At 51.5% G+C, this 24920-nt stretch overlaps 1 protein-coding gene and 1 pseudogene across 7 annotated transcripts in view; one reads left to right on the forward strand and one right to left on the reverse strand.

Moving 5' to 3' along the window:
* LOC111161177 (centrobin, centriole duplication and spindle assembly protein) overlaps positions 1-9430 on the forward strand; it is a 20622-nt gene extending 11192 nt beyond the window's left edge. For 3 of the 7 annotated variants that reach the window (XM_022524723.1, XM_022524728.1, XM_022524724.1), the window contains 9 exons: positions 4372-4505; positions 4842-4967; positions 5138-5300; positions 6049-6304; positions 7212-7348; positions 7572-7635; positions 7812-8217; positions 8683-8755; positions 8953-9430. In XM_022524723.1, the coding sequence (XP_022380431.1) occupies positions 4372-4505; positions 4842-4967; positions 5138-5300; positions 6049-6304; positions 7212-7348; positions 7572-7635; positions 7812-8217; positions 8683-8755; positions 8953-9078 (1485 nt within the window). In that variant the 3' untranslated portion in view covers positions 9079-9430. Of the gene's footprint in view, positions 1-4371; positions 4506-4841; positions 4968-5137; positions 5301-6048; positions 6305-7053; positions 7072-7211; positions 7349-7571; positions 7636-7811; positions 8281-8558; positions 8571-8682; positions 8756-8952 lie in introns of all 7 variants that reach the window. The other 4 variants (XM_022524725.1, XM_022524730.1, XM_022524726.1 and 1 more) reach the window with 4 other exon arrangements.
* A 3300-nt stretch (positions 9431-12730) lies between these two features.
* On the reverse strand, positions 12731-13805 carry LOC111161051 (annotated as a pseudogene).
* Between the last annotated feature and the right edge of the window lie 11115 nt (positions 13806-24920).

Consider the following 24920-nt stretch of genomic DNA (forward strand, 5'->3'; position numbering starts at 1 on the left):
CAGAGAGAGAGATCAAAAGTAGGCAGAGAGGCAGGCAGAGAGAGAGGGGGAAGCAGGCTTCCCGCCGAGCAGAGAGCCTGATGCGGGGCTCGATCCCAGGATCCCTAGATCATGACCTGAGCTGAAGGCAGAGGCTTAACCCACTGAGCCACCCAGGCGCCCCTTATTTATTTATTTTTTAAGATTTTATTTATTTATTTGACAGAGAGAGAGAGAGATCACAAGTAGGCAGAGAGGCAGGCGGGGGGGTGGGGGGGAAGCAGGCTCCCCATTAAGCAGAGAGCCTGATGCAGGGCTCGATCCCAGGATCCTGAGATCATGACCTGGGCTGAAGGCAGAGGCTTAACCCACTGAGCCACCCAGGCGCCCCTAAGATTTTATTTTTAAGTAATCTCCACACCTAATGTGGGGCTCCAACTCACAACCCTGAGGTCCAAGAGTTGCATGCTCTACTGACTGAGTCAGCCAGGCGCCCCCTACTTATTATTATTTTTTTAAAGGTTTTATTTATTTATTTGAGAGAGAGAGAGAGAGAGCATATACACACACGTGGGGGGTGGGGCAGAGAGAGAAACAGACTCCCCCATGCGCAGGGAGCCCGATGCAGGACTCGATCTCAGGATCCTGGGATCATAACCCACTGAGCCACCCAGGCGCCCCTTTACTTATGTTTTTATTATTGATTTATAGCTTAACTTTGTGATTAGAGAGTATGGTCTTTTAAAAAAAATTGCTTAAGTGTATCCCACACAACTTTGTGTGTTGGAATATTTCTATCTTAACAAAATGTTGCATGAATAGTATAATGAATGACGCTTGCATTCACCTGTTGACATTTCGCAACATTCCTCCGTTTGGCTGCACCTCCCCATCCCCCTCTCTCCCTTCCCCTGCCCCCATCACTGGAGAGTTTCTTGCAGATGCGAGAGAATATATCATTTTTGTTACTTAAATTCTTTGAAATTTTTTATACATATTTTTTGTTCTAATCTATGGTCCATTATTCTAAGTGTCTCATGTGTGCTTAAAAATGTGTATCTTACAGTTGTTGGTGAAGTGTTATGTATGTGTCTATTTGTATGTGTGTTGAGTTTAATAGCGCTATTTAAATCATTGTTTCCTTATTGATTTTTGTTTTCTGTTAACACCTTACTGAATGTGGATTTTCCTATTTCTCCTGTAGGCTGTCAATTTTTGCTTTATACATTTTAAGACCATTGTGTTTTTCTGTTTGTTTTTGTTTTTTTTTTAAGTTTTTAAAATTTATTTGACAGACAGAGATCACAAGTAGGCAGAGAGGCAGGCAGAGAGAGAGGGAGAAGTAGGCTCCCTGCTGAGCAGAGAGTCCGATGCGGGGCTCGATCCCAGGACCCTGAGATCATGACCTGAGCCAAAGGCAAATGCTTTACCCCACTGAGCCACCCAGGCGCCCCTTTAAGGTCGTTGTTAAGCACATATAAGTTTTAAAATTCTACATCTTTTCTGGTAAATTGGATGTTTTATCCATATGAGGTAACTCTCTTTATCTCTACAGGCCTTTTACCTTAGAATCAGTTTTTGCCTCATAATACGATGATACTAGACTTACACCAGCCTTTTCAAAAATATTTTTTAAGCTTTTTCCTTAAAGTAGAGCTTGCCTGGCCAATAGTTTTGTAATCTTTACTTCAGCCTTTATATATTTGTCTCTTAATTGGAGCATCAAATTCTTTTACATTCGGTTTATTTATTTATGGTTGGGTCTATGTTTTAACTTTAGATTTCATTTTGTCTTACTTAATGTTTATTCTTCTCTCCTTTCTTGTCACCTTTGAGATTCATTACTTTTTTCTCTTTTTCCTTCTTTTGTCAGCTGGTTTTAAAGTTTCTGTCTGTTTAGGGGTTACTTTAGAAATTATAACATGCATACTTCAGCCAAAGTGAATTTATTGGAGGTAAATATCATGGACAAAGAAGGGAGCCAATATCAACATGGCTGGGAGGTTCCCAAAGAAATTTTAAAAATACTTTTATGATATAAAAGTTATCTGTCAGGCAAGTTTGAATAGTACAGATATAGAAACTCTTGGTTACCTTTCTTTTTTTCTCTAAAGATTTTTATTTATTTATTTGAGAGATAATGAGAGAGAACATGAGAGGGGAGAAAGTCAGATGGAGAAGCAGACTCTCCGTGGAGCAGGGAGCCCGATGTGGGACTTGATCCCGGAACTCCGGGATCATGACCTGAGCCAAAGGCAGTTGCTTAACCCACTGAGCCACTCAGGCGCCCCTGATTGCCTTTCTTACCACACCCCTTTGTATGTGTCCTTTCAGGATCTTTTCATTTGAGTTTGTGCGTTGCTGCCTTTTTTTTTTTTAAGATGTATTTATTTATTTGAGGGAGAGAGAGAGAAGGAGCTGGGGGTGGTGGGAGGGGCAGAGGGAGAGAGAATCCCAGGCAGACTCCCTCCGAGGAGCCAGGTGAGGGGCTCAGTCCCAGGACCCGGAGATCATGACCTGAGCCGAAACCAAGAGTCGGACACTTAACTGACCAAGCCACCCAGGCGCCCTGTGGGTTGCCGCTTTAAAAAAACATGCATTTGCTGCAACCTGTCACTGTTACCTCTTAATAGAGACATCTTTCCACATCCCATACGCGCAGTACGTGCAGAAAGATGGACATCGTGACTTTGAAGAGTTGTGTAATGTCACAGTGAATGGGGGTATTATAAGTTTTCTTAAGCATTTTCCTTTCGATGAGAAATGTACATGGACACCAATTTTTTCACTATGAAAGTAGTACTGCTGTGAGCGTCATTGTACGTAATCCTTGGACGCCCGTTCTGTAGAGCAGATTACTTAAGGGCCATCGGCGGCTCTGAGGGAGTAGCTCTTTAAGTTTTTCACCAGGAGAATGCAGGCAGTGAGCTGTCTAGAGCAGTCAGTATCGGGACGCAGAAGTTAGACCGGGGCTGGAGTGGGAGGAAATGGGGAACAGCGCATACAGTTTTCATTTTATAAGATGAAAATTCCTGGAGATCTTCACAGTCCTGTGAATACAGTTAACACTACCCACCTGTACGCTTAGAAGTGGTTAAGAAGGTAAATTTTATATTACGTGCTTTTTTCTACCACAATTTTTACAAAATTAAAAAAAAAAAAACTACATTGGTAGAATCGTGAAGGGTTTCGCATGGCAGGAGAGCGGACCGAGTGGGGTTGCCATGCAAGCCGTTTTGGGCAGCCAGACTCCATTCTTCAGGCAGCGGTGGCCTTTGGACTGTTTCAAACAAGGGGAAAAATTGAGCACATTTGTATTCTAGAATTTTCGCTAGGGCACAAAGTGGAGGATCTCTTGGGGCAACGTGAGAGAGGGTGCGGGGTAGAAGAGAGGCCAGAAGATCAAGTAGGCGTGACCTAGTAGTGAATGGCCCTAGTCGTGAGCGGGGGACTAGAATCAGGAGATGTTCAGGAGGTAGAACGGAAGGGCCCTTTGGAAGGTGGACAGAAGCAGGAGAGTCAGGGCTGACCTATAGTGCGGGTGTCCCCATGGAGAGCGGTGCCGTGAACCAAGGCAAGAAGTCGCGTAGGAGGAGAAGGTTCGAGTATAAAACACCAGATGAGCTCAGTGTTGGAGCTGTTTTGTTTGAGGTGAGCCAAGAACCCTTATTCAGGGGGCTTCTGGGTGTGTGGGCGTAAAAGTCCAGCGCAAGAGACAGATTTAGAAAGGTATAAATGGTAAGAAAAAACATAGCCCGAGTGCCCCATGTTTACTAACAAACGTGAAAGCCTCTGGGACCCGGAATGTTAGGAGGTGGTTGGGGAGAGGACTGAGGACAGAGCTGGAGAAAGCATCCGCCCCCATTGGGCACTTGGAGGGGGGAGCAGAGGGCGCGGGGTTGCGGGGCTGGCGGTGGGGCAGGGGTGAGGGACGCGGGTGGCCAGTGCGGCAGGCAGGACCCCATGAGACAGAGACGAGGAATCATCACTGTGGGATTCGGAAGTCCGGTTCCGTGTGGGGCAGTCGGGTTTTGGAGAGACGCAGAAGGACTGTGAGGAAGGAGAGGAAGGAGCCTGAGACGCGGCCCGACCATGCATACGCGGCCCAACCATGCATTAGGCGGAGGGGACAGGGACCTTCACTGCCCGTCGTAAAGATGGGCTCCTTTGACCTGCCCCTGCTTTAGGCTACACAGATACTTCTTTTGTCCGGTGTCACCTGTCCTTTCGCACGCATGAAGCCCGGAGTCCCGCCTGGGAGCCTCCCTTCCCTCCTCCCTGTTCTTCCTCCCTCTGGCGTGGGGCCGGGGGCCCTGGCCCTTCTGTCTGCCTCCCTCCTCCCTCCTCAGCCCCAGCCCGGGGAGCCCTCAGCTCACCTCTTCTCGCCCCCAGGCGCGCTATGAGAGCCAGCGGCTGCAGCTGGAGTCTGAGCTGGCCGTGCGGCTGGAGCAGCAGGTGACGGAGCGGCTGGCGCAGGCCCAGGAGAGCAGCCTCCGGCAGGCCGCCTCCCTGCGGGAGCACCACAGGTGCTGGGCCCTCCCGGGTGCTCCCCTGCCTGGATGGGGACAGTGCTGGGCCTCCCCCTGCCCCTCCCAGGCCTACTTCCCGCTTCCCCTCTCCCCGACTAGCGTTTTCTGGAAACACTTCTTCAGTGAGCCACTGTCCCACACACCCTCACCTCAGGGTCTGCCTCCGGGGACCCCGTTCTGAGACGCCCGCTCTGGCCCTCATTCCTGAACCCCGCCGGGCCTCAACCAGGCTGGCTGGCGTTCTCGCCCTCACAGGCACCGCTTCTGGCCCTTTCCCCTTTGATGACCTTGGCCTCCAGGCTCAGCTCTCCATCCCCCCCCTCGCCCTCCCAGGAAGCAGCTGCGGGACCTGAGCGCGCAGCACCAGCAGGAACTGTCCTCTCAGCTGGCCCAGTTCAAGGGGGAGGCGGCGGAGCGGGAGGAGCGGCAGCGGCAGGTGCTGCAGGACTACGAGCTCAGGTCCGGTCCCCGCGGCTGCCCTTTCCCACTCGCGGAGCCCGAACCAGGCAGGGCGGAGAGCTGCCCCCTCCGTGGGCCTGTCCGCGTCTGCAGCGGCCCGGGCACCTCTCCGAGTCTCGAGTGCCCGCTTGCTCTGAGGCCGCCCATCCCCTCTGTCGTCTCTCCCCCAGGCTGGCCCGGGAGCAGGCCCGGGTGCGCGACCTGCAGAGCGGCCGCCAGCAGCTGGAGGAGCAGCGGGCCGAGCTGGTGGAGAGGCTCCAGGCCATGCTGCAGGCCCACTGGGAGGAGGCGAACCAGCTGCTCAGCGCCCCCACCCTGCCTGCGAACCCCCCGGTAGGCATCGCCCCTCGGACTCGGCTGGTCCTGAGGTCGGTCCTAGAACCACATTGGGGGGCAACCCTTGTGTGCTTCCTTGAAGAGGAAGAAAGTCTTTTCGCCGTGGTCACGGCTCCCCCAGGGTGGCCCCGGCCGGGGGGGCCCAGCTCTCCTCCCCTAGCCCCAGAGGAGTCTCACCCCCACCTTGTTCTGGTGACATCTCCCACTTCCTGGCCGTAATTCGTCAGTTTTTAGTTTAAGCTAAAATCTCGTTTGGAAGAGATAATAATGTGCACGTGAAAAAAGGGAAATCAAACAGTTTGTAAAGGCGTGCGGAGGGACGTGCTCTCCGTCCTCCCCTGCCCACTGGCTCTGGCGCTCTGCTCGGAAGCGGCTCATGCCTCGTGCTCGCCCGGCCCCCGCGGTGGCCTCCCGTGCGTGGCAGTGGGACTTCTCACTTGACCCAAGTGTGCATTCGTGGCATCAAAGTCGTCCTTTCCATCCTGCTTCCACGCACAGAGCTGATGTAGTTATCATTCGCACACGTCTCCGTGCCCGCCTGTCTTACCTGTACAGCTTCTGGAGCAGGAACTGAGAGGTTGAAAATAAGCATTGGAAAATGGGATGGGAGGTGGTGGTTGTTATCAGATCCCCTCCGAGGGGCTTTCTGCTCACGTGTCATCTCTAGCTTGGAATCAAGGCGCCTGTACCCAGTCTCGGGTCCATGTGCATAGGGCGTGAGCCGCCTTCCTTCCTCTGTGCCCAGGTCCCCGCCACCAGCCCCTCCAGCCCTGGGCCTCAGGAGCCGGAGAAGGGGGAGCAGAGGCTGTGGCCTCTGCCTCCCGTGGCCGTGGCCCTGAAGCCCGCGCTGCAGCAGAGCCGGGAAGCTGGGGAGGAGTCGCTCGGAGGGCCGCCGCCTGTCCTCTGCGGCCCCTCCGCGGACCTCAGCCTCCTGCTGGGCCCCTCCTTCCAGAGCCAGCACTCCTTCCAGCCCCTGGAGCCAAAGCTCACCTCATCCTCGGGTAAGTGGGGACCCGCGTCCCTCACGGGCAGCCTCTTACCTCCTCTCTGTGTGGGGCTCCAGCAGCCTCCCAGCCCCCAGCCGTCTCTGAGACCAGGAGGTGCAAGGAGCCGGGATAGAGGGAGCGAGAGCTCGTGGCAGTCTGACGCCTCTGGGCTTGATGGGAAGCGGAGCTGGGACCGGGTGCCCTCCAGAGCCAATTTGGGGCCGCGTGGGCCCTTGACGCTGCCTCTTCCCGCGCAGCTGCTGCCTCTCCCCGCGCAGCTCCTTCCTCAGTGGATCATGCTCTCTGCCGGGTTCTTGCTTTTCTCTCCTCCGCTGTTTGACTGGCTGTGACACTGGTCGCAGCCGGTACTCCAGACAACGGTAGAGACATCGGTGTCTCTGTGTCTCAGGTCCAGCTCAAGGAGAGGTGCCCCAATGGGTCGGTCACTGTTCCTTGGGTGCGGTGGCGTTTCCTGGCTCACCAGCGTCCACTTGGGTGGACAGAAGCGCTCTGGGGTGCAGGCCCGACAGCCCGGGTCCAGTGAAGAATGAGGGATGGGTGACATCACGACTTTAAATATAGAAATAAGTAGTCACAATTAAAAAGAATGAGGGCGAGTTCTCCTCCGCGCCAGAGCATGTCCCTTAATTTCAAGCTGTTCTGAACATCAGCTTCTGGCCTTCGGGGAGCTTGTGGTGGGGTTTCTTGGCTCAGAGTCCCTGTGGCACAGCCTTCCCCTCCCCGCCACGCTTCTCGGAACCCAGCTGGGCCTCTCTCCAGCGGCTGCAAACTCCGACCCTCCCCTTCTCCCAGCTGGGATGCCCCTGCTGTATCTAATAGGCCTTTTTCTCTGGGCATTTGGGGTTCCTTTGTAGCGGACTCCCTTCCCCTACAACACACATGAGGCTGTTTCCCTTTCCAGCCGGGACCTTCCACCCTGACCACAGGCCAGAGCGGCCATTCCCTGAGGAAGATCCCGGGTCCGACGGCGACAGCTTCCTCAAGCAGGGGCTGCCGCCCCCCTCCCAGCTTGAGGGCCTCAAGCATTTTTTGCAGCAGGTGAGAGAGGGCCCCTGCCCGTCCCACCTCACCTCCTTGTCCCCTTCTCCATTTTCTCCTCCTGGAGCTGCCCCCCCTTTCAGGACTGGTGCTTCTGTCCCAGTTCCTCTGATTTCTGTCTCATAACCCCCTTCTGGAACTTTCCCCAGCCTCTGCCTCCCTCCCAGACCCAGGTGTCTTTCTTTATTGGTTCTCAGGGAACCTTACTGTGTTGTCCCCACAGCTGCTGGACACGGTCCCCCAGAACAGCGAGGCCCCCTCTGTGGATCTGTTGCCCCCGAAGTCTGGTGAGGGCCGACTCCGGAGAAGGCTGGGGCCGGGGTTGGGGAAGGCGGGATCTGACTGTGGACCTTTGGGGGTTGGCAAAGGTCATAGAGCCTCGTGAGGGCCGGGGGGGGGGGGGGGACATCTCCTTGTCCCTTGCCCCGTTTTCCTGATTGTCGCATCTCATCCTTCTTGCTAGGTCCGCTGGCTGTCCCATCCTGGGAGGAAGCCCCGCGCGTGCCACACCTCCCACCCCCCGTTCATAAAACCAAAGTGCCCCTGGCCATGGCGTCCAGTCTTTTCCGGGCGCATGAGCTTCCTTCAAGCCAGTCCCAGAGCAGCGGTCCCAGCGGCAGCTCCCCAGACACTGGTACTCGGGCCGTGGCTTCCCGGGACATAGACAGGGGACGTCTCGGTGCGGAGCCAGTACCTGGGACTGAAGGCCCTTCTGGGTTCCCGCTGCGCCTCTCAGGTGGAGACGGGCTGGCTCCCGCGGGGCAGCTCATGGACGTGTCTCAGCTCTTGCGACTGTACCAGGCTCGGGGCTGGGGGGCGCTGCCGGCTGAGGACCTGCTGCTCTACCTGAAGAGGCAGGAACACAGCAGGTACCAGCCTGGAGGGCAGTGCAGGATGGGGCGGGGGGGTGGCCCATGGGCAGCCCGGCTCAGGCAGGGAGGAGCGGGCCAGGTGTGGACCACGGAGCCACGGAGAGGCGTCCGTTTTTCCTTCCTGGGGAAGGAAGCGCGGGGAGCAGTGGACCCACGGTCTTCTCTCTTCCTCTGTCCCTCGGGGCTCCCGCCTCTCTCTGGTCTCTTCCCTTCCAGTGTCCGTTTCCTCACCTGTGACTGCCACCTCTGTGTCTTCATGTCCTCCTAGTTTTCCGCTCTTTACCCCGCAGCTGAGAGCTCAGAATCTAGGACTGTGACCTCCTAGTGTACCTCCCTAGCGAGTCCGCTGGGTGTCCTCCCGCGGGACCCCCAGGTCCGTCTCGTTTGTTCTTCTTCCCGAGACAGATTGGGGAGTGGGGTGGGGGGCAGCTCCCCATCCTCATCCCTCCGTTTGTGTGGCAGGACCGACAGCCGAGGGGATGACGTCCCCAGAAGGAACACAGACTCCCGTTTGGGTGAGATCCCCCGGAAAGAGGTGAGGGGTAGTGGGGCAGGGATGGGGGCGTGGAGGGGCTCTCACTGACCGGTCCCCAGCTGGATCTGGCCCCTGCTTCCTGTCCATCTTCCGTAGCGTGGTCTCTCCCCTCTGCTGAGTGACCATGGCCCCTTGCGCTCGGTGCCTTTCCGCAGTGGCGGGGAGGCTGACTCTGCCTCCTTTTCTCCTCACGCCAGATCCCTTCCCAAGGGCTCCCTCGCCGCCTTGCTGCAGCCCCTAAGACCGAAAAACCTCCAGTTCGCAGGAAAGGTGGCCACCCTGCCCCCCACAGCACGAGAAGTCGGGGGGGCATCTGGAGATGAGCCCCCTGCCCTCTCTACTCTTATTTTAATAAATGCTCAAGAGTCTGCATTCAAGTCTCTTGACTGCTAGGCATTTGCAGAAATGGAGATTTTATAGGAAACTACTTTGTAAAAAAACCTCATTCTGCTTGAGTATGTTTTTTCTATGTTGTTCATTCCTGTTTTCTATTCTGTGGGAAAGACATGAAGCCTTTGAAGAAAGACGGCCTCTGGCTGGGTCTGAGAAGTTCCCGTGAGCTGAGGCTCAATGTTTCGAGAGTAGAACAGAGCAATTTTAGCCGCAGTTGGCGGTGGAATTATGGAAGATTCTAATTTTCTTCTTTATACGTTTCTGTATTTCCATATTTTCTAAAACAAGTGTATATTACTTAATCAGAAAAAACAAACTTGTAATAAAAGAGTAAATTATTGTATAAAGAGTTTGAGTAAAAATTTGATTGTTGGGGGAGAGTATTGGTTCCTTTTTTATTTTTTTTTGAAGATTTTATTTATTATGAGAGAGTGAGAGAGGGAGAGAGCAAAGCCAGGAGGAGGGGCAGAGAGAAAAGCAGACTCCCCACTGAGCAGGGAGCTCGATGCGGGGCTTAATGCGGGGCTCGATCCCAGGACCCTGAGATCATGACCTGAGCTGAAGGCAGAGGCTTAACGACTGAGCCACTCAGGCGCCCCAAGATTATTGGTCCGTAAGGTTGAGTAAAGCTTGCAGATTGCATCAGTAGGGCACTGACCGACCCGACCCACAGACACGCTGCAGCGGTAAGACATGGGGTAAAGACTAGACTGCTGGCCAGGGGAAAAGAAAAAAGCCACCATTACAAACCTGGCGTCCTCCTACTCACCAGAGTGAACAAGAAAGAACAAGCCCGAGTGTGAAGCCACAGAAGGCCCCGGTGTCCCCGCACGAACAGGGACAGCCAGGAGTCCGCAGGATGACACCCCGTGACCCGCGGCCCCTGCAGCTCCCAGCTCAGGGCGGGCAGTGAGGACGCCAGGTATGGCTCTGAAGGGCCGGGCCGCCCTGGGGTGTCTTCTGTGACTGGGGGGTGCGTCACTCTGCCCCCCAGTTACTCGATTAGTGCCAGCATAGACGCGATGGCACACACCTCAGCGTTTCATACTCGCATGGGTCTTGGCAAGCCTCCGCGGAGAAACTTCGAGAGATGAAGGCCCGGGACCAGCTCTGGCCAGGTCAGCCCGGCCTCGGTGCCCACGCTCAGGGCTGCGCTCTCAGGCGGAGAGACACTCTCTAAGCCCCGTCTGTCCCTCTACCGACCTAGGACAACATTAACCTTGCTCTTTTTTACTTCAAGTGCCTAAAACTGGTCTGAACAAACTGTGGTTGGCGGCACGCGGTCGCCATTGCTAGGACGTCGTCTTATGCCATTTTTAAAAGCTGGGGACATGAACAAGTCTTACCTCATCGTCTCCTGGGTTCCAGCTAGCCACCATCCGTCACCATGCCCTACATTTTTCCGGACATGAAGGACGGTCTGGAGAACGCTGCCCAACTCTCTGGAACAAAATCAGAAAGGGGCACAGTTCTGACAGGACCACGTTGTGCGACTTGTGTACTTACATGTAACATGCATGTCGTGTATGCGAGAAGCCTGTCTCTTCACTGGAGACTGGCAAGGAGGGGCTGGGGAGGGGAGAAAAGCCACAGACAAGCAGCCCCCCAACTTTTTCCTCCCATAATCATCTTGGGAACATTCCAAGGGGGGACAGAATTAAAGACTTTGCGAGTTCTAGAAACATCCACACGTGAAGGAGGTGGGTGCAGGCCTTCAAGGCTTCACTTAGTGTGGACAGGGTGTGACGGGAGACTCTGTCCCCGAGCCCTCCCACAGCCCCTTGGGAGTGGGCACAGGGCATCTGTCGGTGGAATATATTGGGGTGATGAGGCCGCTTTACAGCCAAGAAACCCAGTGGTGCACTGGTCCCGGGGCCAAGTGCGTTTCCCTGGTAACAGTCCAGAGCGGTAGGGGGCCCTGGTCCACGAGGTCACCTGGGACCTCCAGCTCTTCCGTCCCGCTGCTCCCTGCAGATCAGCGTCATTATCTGTGTGGCTGAAGCAAGCTGGAGGCCCTGTGGGACTCCCCGCTGGCAAGAGCCCGAGGCCGGTGTTTCGAGACCCATACTTGGAAATGCCACACATCAGCACCGCTTACGGTTCGTCGCCAGGTCCTGAGTCACAGGAGACTCGGAAGATGGCCGTGCGGCCCTCACCTCTGTTAGGACGCAGGAACCAGGGAAGAAGGAAGGATGGATTCGGGGTGGGCAGCTAGCAGTGTGGGCCCCCCAGGGCCAGGGGCGCTCCCTTGGATGCGGCGGGAACAGGGGCCGAGACAGCGGGAGCCAGAGCTCGGCCCCACGGGTGCAGACTGCGAAACCAGCCACTGCGCGGGCCGCGTCGACGGTCACGTGCCTCTGGGGTTGCCGAGGGGGGGGGGGGGGGGGGGGGGGGGGGGGCGGCAGCGGGACGTCCACCCACACTCCGCTGCAGGGGACCCAGGAGAGAACCAGCGGGCCCCTCTGGGGAACGTTTTGGGGTCACCTAGTAAAGGGCGGGGGATGCCCACCTACAGGACGCGCGAATCCACCCGTACAGACCAGCTCTAGAAACACTCGTCCGGGGGCGCCGGTGCCGGAAGGTCCTGGCCGAAGCCCGCCAGCGCCCGGGGTCCCATAACGGACGCAGCCCCCCGGCGCCAGGGCGTGGGCTCGTGACACGCGTTGGGACGGGTCTCGCACACAGGATGTCCAGTGGAAAAGGCAGAAGATACACACTGCGCTCTTCGTGCCAAGTTTGAAAACGAGCAGCCCGATCCCACATGGGCGGCTGTGGGAGCCCAAGGGGGTGAGAAGGGCCGACCGGGCGCCGGGCTCCGCGCTGGAGGCAGTGGAGGCGGGGCTGACCCAGTGGATCAGGGCAGGGAGCGGGGTGGTCTCGGCATGGGGAGGGGCAGAGACGGGGGCGTCCGCGGGAGGGGGGTGGGGGGCGATCCAGATAGCGGGAGCTGACATTTTCATTCTTTTTTTTTTTTTTCAAGGGAATATTAAATCGTTTATTGATTACATGATAATGGATGATACACAAGCTTTAATCCCATCTGTAATTTTATCTGATACCATAATTCAATTTAGATATATTGCATAGGATGTGCCAACAATCATATTAATAACCAAATCAACTCCAGGACTTTGCTTGGGTGACCTTTTAATGGGGAACTCCAGGTCACAACACATTAACTGTCAGTTCAAGTACACCAAGATTTGCGGAGACAATGGGTTCTGTGCCCAAGCAGGTTGCAAATAAATTTCCATTGGAACCTGGCATCACCCTGAAGGAATTCTAACTCCACACTGTTGGGGTAATGTACCGAGATGGCTTCAGAGTAGACTAACTTCACACAGTACATTTTTTAAAAAGACATTTATTCAGCGTCATGATCAGACTATTACATTTAGCCATCAACAGCATGGGTGCAAAAAAAAAAAAATCTACATTAAAGCCCTTTGTTGGAATGCTTTACACTTTCCAAAGAATAGAAACTAAAATAACCTGTTCCACAATTCGTCACAAATACAGTCCTCGACTTTTTTTTTGCCCATACACATGAGTAGTGTCTAAAACATGTCTTCTTTGTAGCAGCTAGGCCTGGCCACCACTGTACTTGGCTGAGTTCACAAATCTGTTGTAACCTGTAGCCTCCCTGTCACTTCTCTGGCTCTCCTCTCCTGCTAAGCTTTGTTCCTGGCAGTAATTAAAACCTTCTGCCACTGCCGTAGCTCCTGCTGCTGCTGGAACTACCATAGCCATGTTGGTTTCGTGGTTTGGCGAAGTATTGGCCTCCACCACCTTAAGGGCCAGAGCTTCTGCCTCCAAAATTGCCTCCTTTCGTGGGTCCAAAATTTGAGGATTCATTGTTGTAGTTGCCAAAATCATTATAGCTTCCGCCACCTCCAAAGTTGCTTCCATCATTACCAAATCCGTTATAGCCATCCCCATTGCCACCATATCCACCACCACCTCGACTGCCACCAAAGCCACCTCGATCACTGAAGTTTCCTCCGCGACCAAAGTTGTCATTCCCACCAAAACCACCTCCACGACCACCACCAAAGTTTCCAGAACCACTTCGACCTCTTTGGCCGGATGAAGCACGAGCCATCTCCTGCTTAGAGAGCACTTTCCTGACTTCACAGCCGTGGCCATGCACAGGATGGGATTTCTGAATGACAGTCTTGTCGACAGAGTCATGGTCATCCAATGTTACAAAAGCAAAACCCCTCTTTTTGCCACTGCCTCGGTCAGTCATGATCTCAGTCACTTCGATGTTCCCACAGTTCGAAATCATCTCTTAGATGACGTTCGTCAGTGACTTCTTTAATGCCACCCACAAAAATCTTTCTCACAGCTAAGTGGGCACCAGGTCTTTGAGAAGCTTCTCTCGACACAGCCCTGTTTGGTTCCACAATCTTCCGTCCACCCTGTGTGGATGCGTTCATGGCTGCCTCCACCTCCTCCGCAGGGACATATGTCACAAGCGCAGAGCCTCTGGAGCACTTGGTGTTTGGATCTCTCATAGCCACCCAGTCCGTAAGTGCTCCCCAGTGCTCCTGGGGCTGGGGCTCCTCACACCCTCATCGGTTGTTTCAAAGCTCAGACCTCCCATGAAGAGCTTCTGCCGCTGTTCAGGCTCTTTGGGAGACTCTGACTTGGACATGAAAGGCGGTGGGAGGGGAGACTTGAACGATGCTTGCTCGGCGGCGTCCACGTGCAGAAAGCTGGCATTTTCATTCCTGGAGAAAGAACCGGAAAATGCGGAGAGGGAGGAAGCTGGAAGTCGGCAGTTTTGGATTAGATCTTGAACGCACCCCCGTGGACCCCGCTTGGCCACACGCTCAGATGCTCCGGAGGGATGAGTTGATGTGACATGGTCCCTTGTGTGTTCGCCGGGCCCTGTTTAAGGGCTCAGATTGTCGGATTAGGACCCTCTACTCCCCTATGACCTCGTCCTGATTAAATTAGGACGCCCTAACTGATTCAATTAAACTAAACTAATTAAATATAAGTTCTGGAGACCCTGTCTCCACCTAAGGTCACATTCAGAAGTCCAGGGCGGGGTGTGAGGGTTTAAACATATCTTTTGGGGGGACACAGTTCAGTGGGGTCAATGGGGTTAACAATAGCCAGCTCTTGCCTTTTGAAAGCCATTCTGCTCAAAAACGAAGGAGGACTCCTGGGGAAATGGCTGATTCCAGGATTTCCCCAGGATCAAGGTAAATCTGACGTGATCTATCTGGGGACAGCGTCAGCTCCCACAGGCTAAGGGCCCAGGCCCACCCGACTGCCCCCCTTCCAGAAACCATCGCAAGTGGGTGGGTGCCCTAGGCTACCCGCAGTTGCTGTGTGATAGAGCAGGTTGGAGGATCCCACCGCCCCCTTCCTCGGGCTGGATTAATCTGCTGGAGCAGCGCACAGACCTCAGAGAAACACGCAGGCTCACCATTTCATTAAAGGGTATCATAAGGAATGGACGCCAATGACCAGTGAAAAAATGTAGGGGATGTCCTGCCCTGGGGGACGGGGGTGTGTGTCACCCAGCTAGAAACTGCCCAGACCCCACACTGCTGGGATTTTGATGGGGGCTTCATCACCCACACCCAATGGATCACTAAGTCTATTTCCAGACCTTGTCCCTTTTCGAGAGACTGGGGGGCAAGGAGGGGTGAGCTGCCAACTCCAAGCTCGCAATCATGGCTCAGCCCCCAGCAGGAGCGAGCCCACCCAGAGCCGGCCCAGTAGAAGGAAAGCTACTTGTACTCCCCGGGAGATGACGAGGGTTTCAAGAGTGCTGTGTCAGCAACTGGGGGCAGAGACCAACCAAAGCAAAAAAAAAAAAAAAAAAAAAAAAAGACCGAAAAGAAAAGGCAGGTGTCCTTCTCCCTGCCGCCCCATTTTCTGAGCTCCTCTAAGAGACCTTTCCTTCTGTAGTTTGAATTTTGTTTTTTTTTGTTTGTTTGTTTGTTTTTTTACCATGTATGTGAGGTTTCTTTTAAAATTCTAATATAATACTATCTCCTGGTCAGGAGCTAGTGAACAAGACGTCTCCTTGTAGCTGCGCTGACATGATTTAAAGCCAGGCTGCAGGCTCTGAGACCAGGATTGCGCTGGTGGCCGGGGTCCCGCCGCATCAGGGCAGGAAGTCAGTGCAGCTAATGTTGATAATAATTTATCACCCCTGCCTTCTGGGCGGACTGAGGAAGAACGAGCAACAGCCACAAAGTAAGTGTTTGCGCGCATCATAATATTAAGCCTTTTTTTTTTTTTCCCCGGGGAGTTCTTGGGGGGGGGCGGGGGGGGTGAATATGGCACATGAATATTTATAGGTTGTATTAGGGCTCTCCAGAGAAATAGAACCCACAGGGTGTATGTGTACATGTAAATAAATACGTACATGTATTGAGAGAGAGAGATTTATTTTAAGGAATCGGCTTGTGCAACTGGCAAGGCTTAGCAGGTCCCAGATCTGCAGGGAAGGGCGGCAGACTGGGGACCAGAGCAAGATTGTTGTTTCAGACGGAAGGCTGCCGGCCATGGCCAGAGCAGCGCATGGGGAGGCCAGCCTTCCTGGTCAGGCCTCCCTCTGATGGGATGAGCCTACCTCCTGTGTGCAGAGCTGTCTGCTTTCCTCAAAGTCCACAGACTTAGGTGCCCGGGGGGCTCAGTCGGTGAAGCTTCTGCCTTCCGCTCAGATCATGATCCCAGGGTCCCGGGATCGAGCCTCTGCTCAGCGGGGGGGCCTGCTTCTCCCTCTGCCTCTGTCCCCCACCCCCCATGCTCTGTCTCTCGCTCTCTTTCAAATAAATAAAACCTGGAAAAAAACATCTACAGACATCTAGAATCCACAGCAATATCTAGAATAGTGTTTGACCAACTACCTCTGTGCTGTGGTCTAGCCATGTTGGTCCATGAATTAGAATCACGGAGATTCTGGACCAAAAGATGAGCTCCTTTTCTTTTTGTTTATTTATTTGAGAGACAGAGAGAGAGAGACCAAGGGGAGGGGCAGAGGGAGAAGGAAAATCTCCAGCAGACTCCCTCGAGCCTCCCCTGATACTCTCTGAGCAGAGAGCCAGATGCAGGGCTCGATCCCAGGACCCTGAGATCACAACCTGAGCCCAAGGCAGATGCTTGACCGACTGAGCCAGCCAGGCGCCCCATATCTGGGATTTCTGATTCTGTCCTCCCACCTTTTGGGTTGAGCCCGGTGTTGGGGTGAGGGTTCAGCACACACTCCCCTCCTCTTTCTGCCCTCAGCCTTCCTGTCTTGGGAGAGAAGAGTGGACCTGCACCCTGTTTGCCGGAATCCTCCCCGTTCCCCACAGGGCCCTGACTTTGGAAGCTGACTTTTTCCTTCTGTGTTTAGAGAGCACTGCCCTTTCTCTGAGGCCGTAAATGTGGAATAACTACTTGGAAGAATGAAGGAGGAAAGGGTGAGCGTTTAACAGGAAAAGTGGAGAAAAGCTGGATAATACTTCAAAATATTATCCTTCTTTGCAAGTGAAGGGATCCCCATTATATCACAGCGGCCTAACGGTTATTTTGAGCCAAAGACAGCTGAGAGTTAACAGAGGCAGGAAGAGGCTTTGCCTGAACCCTCCCTTATCTGACTAAAAGTAGAGCTTCTGGGAGTGAGATCGCCATAAATCTCCTCTTTGGGGTGGCTTCGTTCCTGAGAAGGAGGTCAAGCATGAAACTATGATAAGCCCTTTTCTGGAGGAGCTTCGTGGCCTTGAAGAAGATGGCCTTGAAGGCAACATCACAAACCATTCTGTCTCCCATTTTATTCCCCAAAAAACCCATTCATCTTTCCTAAAGAAATCCATTGTTCTTCCCATAGAAGCTTTTACCTCCCCACTCCCTTTCCTCTGCTAGTATGTATGTGTATGTATGTGTGTGTATGTAATTTAAGTTAATATAAAATTTATATATATTTATATAGATATAAATATATATTACATATATGCATATATAAATATATATAAATTTTATATATGCCCCCATCTTTAGTGATTGAGCCAAATTACTTTGTGAATTCCTGCATGCATGCATGAATAAACTTTGTCTTTTATCTTGCTAAGTTCACTCCTGTCAGTTTAATTCACAGGTCCCAAAACCGCACCTAAGAGGGTGGAGGAATGGTAATTTTTTTCCCCCTCAACACAAGTAGTAATTTTAGAGTTTTAGGTAGAATTTAGGGACTCCAGCTTCCACAGAGGGACTCTAGTGTCAGACAACCCTCCACAGGGAAGTGGTTTTTATCAAACCCTTTAAAGATTTTCACAGTAGGAACATGCTTGCTTGAAGCTGTGGAGGAAGAGTTACAAAGGAAGCCTGAGGTTTTGGGGAGCACTGAGGCCACCTCAGTGCAGGTCTCAATTAATCCTAGAAAAGGGGTCATTAATGGGAAACGTTTGCAGGCATACCTGTATTTCCAGGAACCAAAGACAATACAGTATTATGTCTGCTTTTCCCAGTTTTTTTCTATGCTTATCTACTTTTGCTTTCTACATAATCGGACTCACGCTTGTCCTTACTGTTTTGCAACTTTAACTTATTTATTAGTTAAATATAAGTTCATACTGTGAATATGAGCATTTTTTTCAGACCACGAAACATTCTCAGACATCCTGAATTCTGATGGCCGTGGAGTATTACATCACACAGATGTCCCATGACTGTGGGTCATCGATCCCCTGGTGCTGGGACAGTAGGGTTTCCTCTGCAAGGCTTTGTAGTGATACAGTGTTGCTTTGAACATCTCTGCATAGAAATGTTTGTGCGAGGACCCTGGTTCTTTCTTCTTCTTTTTTAAAAATTATTTATTTCAGAAAGAGAGCATGAGTGAGCGGAAGAGCAGTGGGAGAGGGAGAAGCAGCTCCCCACTGAGCAGGGAGCCCAACACGGGGCTCGATCCCAGGACCCTGGAATCATGACCTGAGCCAAAGACAGATGTCTAGACCAGACCACAGCGTTTCCATGTTCATCACCCAGAAAGCCTCCCGTGTCCCGCCCAGTCAATGCCTACCCACTCCCCAGCAATGGCTACTATGACCCGTCGCTGTTTAATATTCTCGCCTCTCTTTGAACTTCATATAAGTAAAATCATCAATACTCACTCTCTGGCCCCTGGGCTTTTTGTCCCATCACCGCGTCTGGGAGATTCATCGGTATTATCATACCTCTCAGTTACTCATTCTGTCTTCTCCCCCTGCACTGTAGTATTCTGATGTTGGAATATACTAAACCTACCCATTGTCCTTTAACATTGCTTCCAGTCTGGGGACCTGAGAAAGCCATGGTGAATGTCATCGTACGCTTTCTCAGTGGGCATGCGCACTTATGTCCATGGTGTATACACCCAGGGATGCAATTGCTGGCCGGTCTGCTGAGCTGTAGCAGACAAGCGTCAGGTGGTTTTTTCCAAAGCCACTGAAACAGCGTCTACAGGTCCTAGTAATATGTGAGCGTCCCATCCACTCCTTGCCCTTATCAGCACTCAGTATCCTTGATCTTTTTCTTCTTAGCCATTCTGGTGGATGTTTAGTGAAATCTCACTGTGGCTTTCATTTGCATATGCATAATTTTATTAGGAAAGTATCATATTTACATATACACAGAGGGGTACCTGGCTGATGCAGTAGAGCGAGTGACTCTTGATTCCAGGGTTGTGAGTTCAAGCCCCGGATTGGGCATGGAGCCTACTTTAAAATAAAATGAGATAAAATAGGAAAAGATAAGATAAGATAATAAAACATACATAGAAAATTTGGGAAGTACAAAAAAGAAACCAAAAATTGAAAATCATTTCATCCCACCGTCCTTTTCCCTCCTTCACAGGCTTCATTGGGTTTGGGGCACACATGCCATTTTGAGTCTGTACTGATTTCCATTCCCACCAGCAAGGCATAAGCGCCTAGTTTTGTTTTTGTTTTCTGGCTGGGATTATTTTTTTAAATTGCCAATTTGTTGTTTTGGTGTCTTGTTACGGTTTTATTTAACATTTCTTTTTTTCTCAGTGAGATTGGAGTTCTAAACATTTTTTATTTACTTTTTTTAAAAAAGATTTTGTTTATTGGAGAGAGAGAGAAAGAGAGCACGAGCAGGGGAGGAGGCAGACAGAGAAGCAGACTCCCTGCTGAGCAGGGAGTTGGGAGGGACACAGGGCTCCATCCCAGGACCCCGAGATCATGACCTGAGCTGAAGGCAGATGCTTAACCCCTGGAGCCACCCAGATGCCACATAAATGCCTTCTTTAAAATATTTGCGGAGAAAGTAAAGGAAGGCAATGGTGAGAAAAGATTCCGTTCACCGTGGCGATGGACACTAAAATGTGCAGGACCTATAGGAATCACATTGTAAAGCTTTACTGAAAATTTTTTAAAAATGGACAAATGGAAAAAAACCCACAAAGATAAGAGATGCACTATGGTAGCGATGGAAATTCTCCAAAATTAATTTGTGTTATATCTTGTTTCTTTGATGCTCAAGTATTAGCTCTCATAATTTTGAGGATCTCTTCATTTCATTTACAAAACAGAGTTTTATCCCCCCCCCTTATGTGTATCTTTCTTTCTCGCCTCAAAGAGCTTTGTCAGATTTTTTAGAGCTAAAGTTAAATAGTGCTGATAATGTACCCTTGCCTTGTTCCCATTTCAAAGCGGAATAATTCATGTTTCTCCATTAAGTGTAATTTTGACTTTTGGTTTTCAATAGAGCCTTTTGTCATGCTAAAGAGGCAACCTTTTCTTGCTTTCAGCAAGCGTTTCAATGAAGAATCCCCTTTTGGCATTTATAGAAATAATTATGTGAATTCTTACAATTTTTTCCAATAATATTATTGATTATGTCGACGACTTGAGCTTCAGTGGGATAAAGAGAACCCAGAAATGGGTAATGTGTTCCTTTTAAAGTTATATTAGATTTGGATTGCTAAAATTTTATTTATCTCCATTAATTCATGAGATTACCAGATAAGCTTTCTTTTTTTAAAATTATATTTATTTATTTGGCAGACACAGATCACAAGTAGGCAGAGAGGCAGGCAAAAAGGTGGTGGGGGGAGGCAGGCTCCCCGCCGAGCAGAGAGCCTGATGTGGGGCTGGATCCCAGGACCCCCAGATCATGACCTGAGCCGAAGGCAGAGGCTTAACCCACTGAGCCACCCAGGCGCCCATCTCTCTCGCATTCTTTCTCTCAAATAAATAAATCTTAAAAAAAAAAAAATCACTGATCTGATACCTGTTTCTATTATCTTTGCCTGTTCTGGACACTTCATGCAAATGAAATTCTCCACCATGTACCCTTCCATGATTGCTCCATTCGTGGAGTGTGTTCAAGCCTCATCTGCGCTGAAGTAGGTATCGGTGCTTCGTTCCTTAGATTAAAAAGGATTTTATTTACTCATTTGAGAGGGAGAGCGAGCATGAGTGGAGTGGGGTGAAGAGAAGAGGGAGAGGGAGAAGCAGGCTCCCGCTGAGCAGGGAGCCCAACACGGGGCTGGATCCCAGCGCCCTGAGATCATGACCTGAGCCAAAGGCAGACACTTGACCGACTGAGCCACCCAGGCGCCCCTACTTTGTTCCTTTTTATGGCGGGCTAATACTCCTCTGCGTGGATACACCATGTTCTCTCCACCCATCCCCCAGTAATGGTACTACTGCTTGGATACTGTGTACATGTTTCTCCCTAGACCCTGTTTTCCTTTCTAGGGAGTATCCCTAGACCTGGAATTGATGGGTCATAGGAGTAAGGCAGTGGTTAACCTTTTGAGGGATTGCCAGACTGATTCCAAAGCGCTTGCAACATTAGCACACCCCCACCACCACCACCAATCCGCAGCCCGTGAGGGGTCCAGTCGCCCAACATCCTCACCAACGCTGTGCTCTGGCTGCTTCCAGCCATCCTGGGGGCTGTGAAGCGATTGCTCGCCGGGCTTTGGACTTGGGGTTCCCCGATGACCAGTGATGATACGCATCATTCCTCCTGCTTGTTGGTTGTTTGTGGACCTGCTTTAGACACGTCTATCCGGACCCTCTACCCATCTTACTATGGGGAAACATTTCTTTTTCTCATTGAGCCCTAGCATGAGAATTTAGAAAGGACAAATTGCTGATTTCCTGAGCTGCCCAGACGCCGACTCCTTACACATTTCCCAGCCTGGCTTTGAGCCAGACCGGGTGTGTCTTTCCCTTGGACTTGCATTTTAGTATCCACGGGAAGAGAGCACCAGCAAGCTTCAACACAGGTTTCCTCTGCTCTCGGCTGGCCACGACAGGGGAAGGCAAAGAAAGACAACGTTGCATAGGATCATTTGGAGAAATGGTACATAAAAGGTATCAGTTGATTCTTGACTTTTAAGACCAAATCTCTGGAAGCCGTGGAGCCTCGGTGGCGAGAGCCCCAGGCAGAGACAGGGACTAGATGAATGGCACCGAGAGTCGATCTTTGACTCAATTAGGCTGAATCAATCTTGTCATTGAGTTCCCAAGGAAATTCAATTATAGGTCAAGTGTAGGAAGCGCAGTAATTGTGGCTTAAGCAGCAGAAATGATAGGTGATCGATAGCAGCCTGGGGATGAGTTTGACTTCAAAGTCCCTGACTCTCTCCTGGACAGGAAAGGCAGGAGAGTGGAGAGACATCTGCCGCTGCAAAACCAGCCACGGAGAGGTTTGCCCCAAGCAACAAGAGATCATGGCCACAAGAGATCATGGCCACAAGAGATCATGGCCACAAGAGATCATGGCCACAAGCGATCATGGCCACAAGAGATCATGGCCACAAGACGCAGGGGACGCTGACAATGACCTGAGACTTATAGGGCGGCAGGTGGCCAGAACCTGTCCCCCCCAGGCAGGGGTGGGAGGAGGAGGCTGCAGGAGGTGGGTTCTGCGGGGAGAGCGAAGACCACCTCCCTAGGAACCCCTTTGCCCTGCCCAAGGAAGTAGGAAATTCTCGGAGGCTCCTACTTCCCCCAGCGGTGACACCGAGATTGCAAAAGGAGCTTTGTGGCTGCAGGCAAATCCAGGAGCTGGAAACAGGCGGATAATTCCACTCTGTCAAAGCCCAAAAAAAGAGAAGAAAACAAAACAAAACAAAAAAACCCCAAACTTTGTGTAACAGCAACAACAACAAAAATCGGAGCAATATCACACCATAATTTTGCAGGCTTATTTACCACCGGAAGAAGCTAGGGAAAGTGTACACGAGATAGCTCTGTACTATTTTTTACTACTGTAGGTGAATCTACACGTGCCTCCAAATGAAAAATGTAATTAAGAAATGGTAAAGTCAAAAGACCTACAACGAGCAGTGGTAAATATTTGCCGCTCATATCAGAGACCAAGTGCTGGCTTGAATGTACGAAGAGCTTCTAGACATTGAGAAGAAAAAGGCCACTCCATCCCATAGGGGGAAAAAAAGTGAGCAAAGGACACGAAGAGGTAGTTTCCCCAAAAGGGTAAAATAAATCTTTTAAGTTCATGAAAAGAAGCTCCATCGTCCTCATAAGAGAAATTCTAATGAAAACTGTAGCGAGACACCATTTTTTCCTACCCAACAGATGGGCAAGAATCCCTTATCCAAACGGGTCTCTGCATTTGACCCAGCCATGTGCACAAGATAGAGATCCGTGCGTGACAATGAGATGTGACAGTCTCACAGCAAAAGGCTGGAAACAAAGAATCCAATAAGGGCAACAAAGTGTCCTCTAATGGGAACTGGTGGGTACATTATGAAGCAGGTACATAATGGGACTACATAGCCTAGGAGTGGGCAGAGAGAAGAAAAGGGTCTTCATGTACTGACTTAGAGTTACTGGTTTATTGCTCCACAAAAAGGGCTTGCTGCTTCCTAGGGATAAAGGGTGATCAGCATACGTATTTGTAAACAAAGGGGAGAAAAAGGTCTCTAGGGGTTGGAGGGAGGGGAAAAGTGAGGCAGGCAAGGGAGAAAGCCTGGCTTCTTGGTGATGCCTTTTTATACGGTTGTGATTTTTCACTCTATACCAGAAAAGGTCCCCACGACTTAGAGATGGTCAGCAGGGGAGGGTAGAACGGGACTTGTCACCCCAGTCTTTGGGACGACGGACATGAGCAGGAGCTCAGGGATCCACAGACGGGAGAGCAGAGCCTGACAATGCTGGGGAAGGACGCCACCCTAAAACTCATCTAGTTGTGTATTTTTACTTCCTACACAGGTGAAAGAAACTAAGGTTAAGGGAGGATAAATCACTTGCCTTAGTGAAGAGGGTGAGAGAAATTAAGCTCTGCGACCCAGATCACTCTGTTTCTGGGGAAAGGATCTCCAGCAGGAGGTCCTTTTCCTGAAGAAGACACAGCACAAACGGGCAAGAATACAGATCGCTTTTTGTATTAACGGGTGTCCAGAAAAAAAACAAAACAAAACAAAAAAACCCACACCCTCCGGACAACTGGTCACCCGCTGCTGCCTAGGGTGCAGTTTCCGCATAGGATTTAGTCCAGCATTGAGGTCGCTTAGGACGGGCAGGGCCAGAGAGGGACCGTGGAGGAATGACCGTGCACCTGAGGCGACTGACAGGGGACTGGGGAAGCCTTGGAGCGAGAGAGAAGAGTTCACCCACTCACAAGAGAAATGGGGCTGAGACCATCCCTCCAGGAAGGACGGGAAAGAAGTGGATGGCCCAGGCAACCGGGGATCCAACATTTTAAATCACTTTAGCCACTTTTTTTAAAAAAGATTTTATTTATTTGACAGAGAGAGATCACAAGTAGGCAGAGAGGCAGGCAGAGAGAGAGAAGGAAGCAGGCTCCCCGCTGACAAAGGAGCCCAATTCAGGGCTCGATCCCAGGACCCTGGGATCATGACCTGAGCCAAAGGCAGAGGCTTTAACCCACTGAGCCACCCAGGTGCCCCAACTTTAGCCACTTTTTATCAGAAATAGTCCCCAAACCCTTTCCTTAAAAAGCAGAGCCCGCTGGACATAATCTAACTTCCCCACTGATTCAGGGACATCGTTAGAAATAAATGACCCTGCATGGTAGTGACCCAAGGCGGCCCCCAGGGACTCCTGCTGTCTGAGTGTGGGTCACCCTTGGTTCGACACTGCAGCGGCGCAGTGATCCGTTATGGGAGGTCAGACTTACCTGTGAGGTTTAGAAATGGTCCCTCGAACTCCTGACGAGCTTGCTCGCTAGACGGATGAAGACGTGCAAAGTTCCAACGAACCTTCTCTCCGGCATTGATCTCCACAATCCCGGAAATGAAAAGGAGAGCGCTGGGGTGGGTCTCACCGGGCCAGCCTTGCCCTCCAGCCAGTCCCGGTTGTAGCTGCAAGCCTCAGGGTCACTGCCAAAGGTCAGCCCTGTGCTAAAGCAACCCAGAGCCAAGACAGACAGATGGGTTTGTAAGCGAATGGGGAAAAGAGAGCGCGTGGGGTTCAAGGACTCTTCCCAGCCAGGTGGAGATCTTTCAAGGGTAATTAAGGAATGAGACAGGGCACCTGGGTGGTCAGTGGGTTCAGCCTCTGACTCTTGGTTTCAGCTCCCGTCATGATCCCGAGGTGGTGAGATCGAGCCCCTGGGTTTGGCTCCACGATCAGCAGCACCGGATCTGCCGGAGATTTTCTCTCTCTCCCTCCCCCGGATCGCCCTCTCTCTTTCTCTCTCAAATAAATAAATACATTCTTTAAAAGAAAAGAAATGGGATGAGTGAAAAGGACCTCCACGGTGAGGCCAAACAAAGGTTTTCCTGCAGCACCCTGGGGACGTGGGTGGGCTCGGGAGCTCCTGCCGT

Source organism: Enhydra lutris, unplaced genomic scaffold (assembly GCF_002288905.1).
Source record: "Enhydra lutris kenyoni isolate GAN:26980312 unplaced genomic scaffold, ASM228890v2 scaffoldscaffold82, whole genome shotgun sequence".
Lineage (NCBI taxonomy): Eukaryota > Metazoa > Chordata > Mammalia > Carnivora > Mustelidae > Enhydra > Enhydra lutris.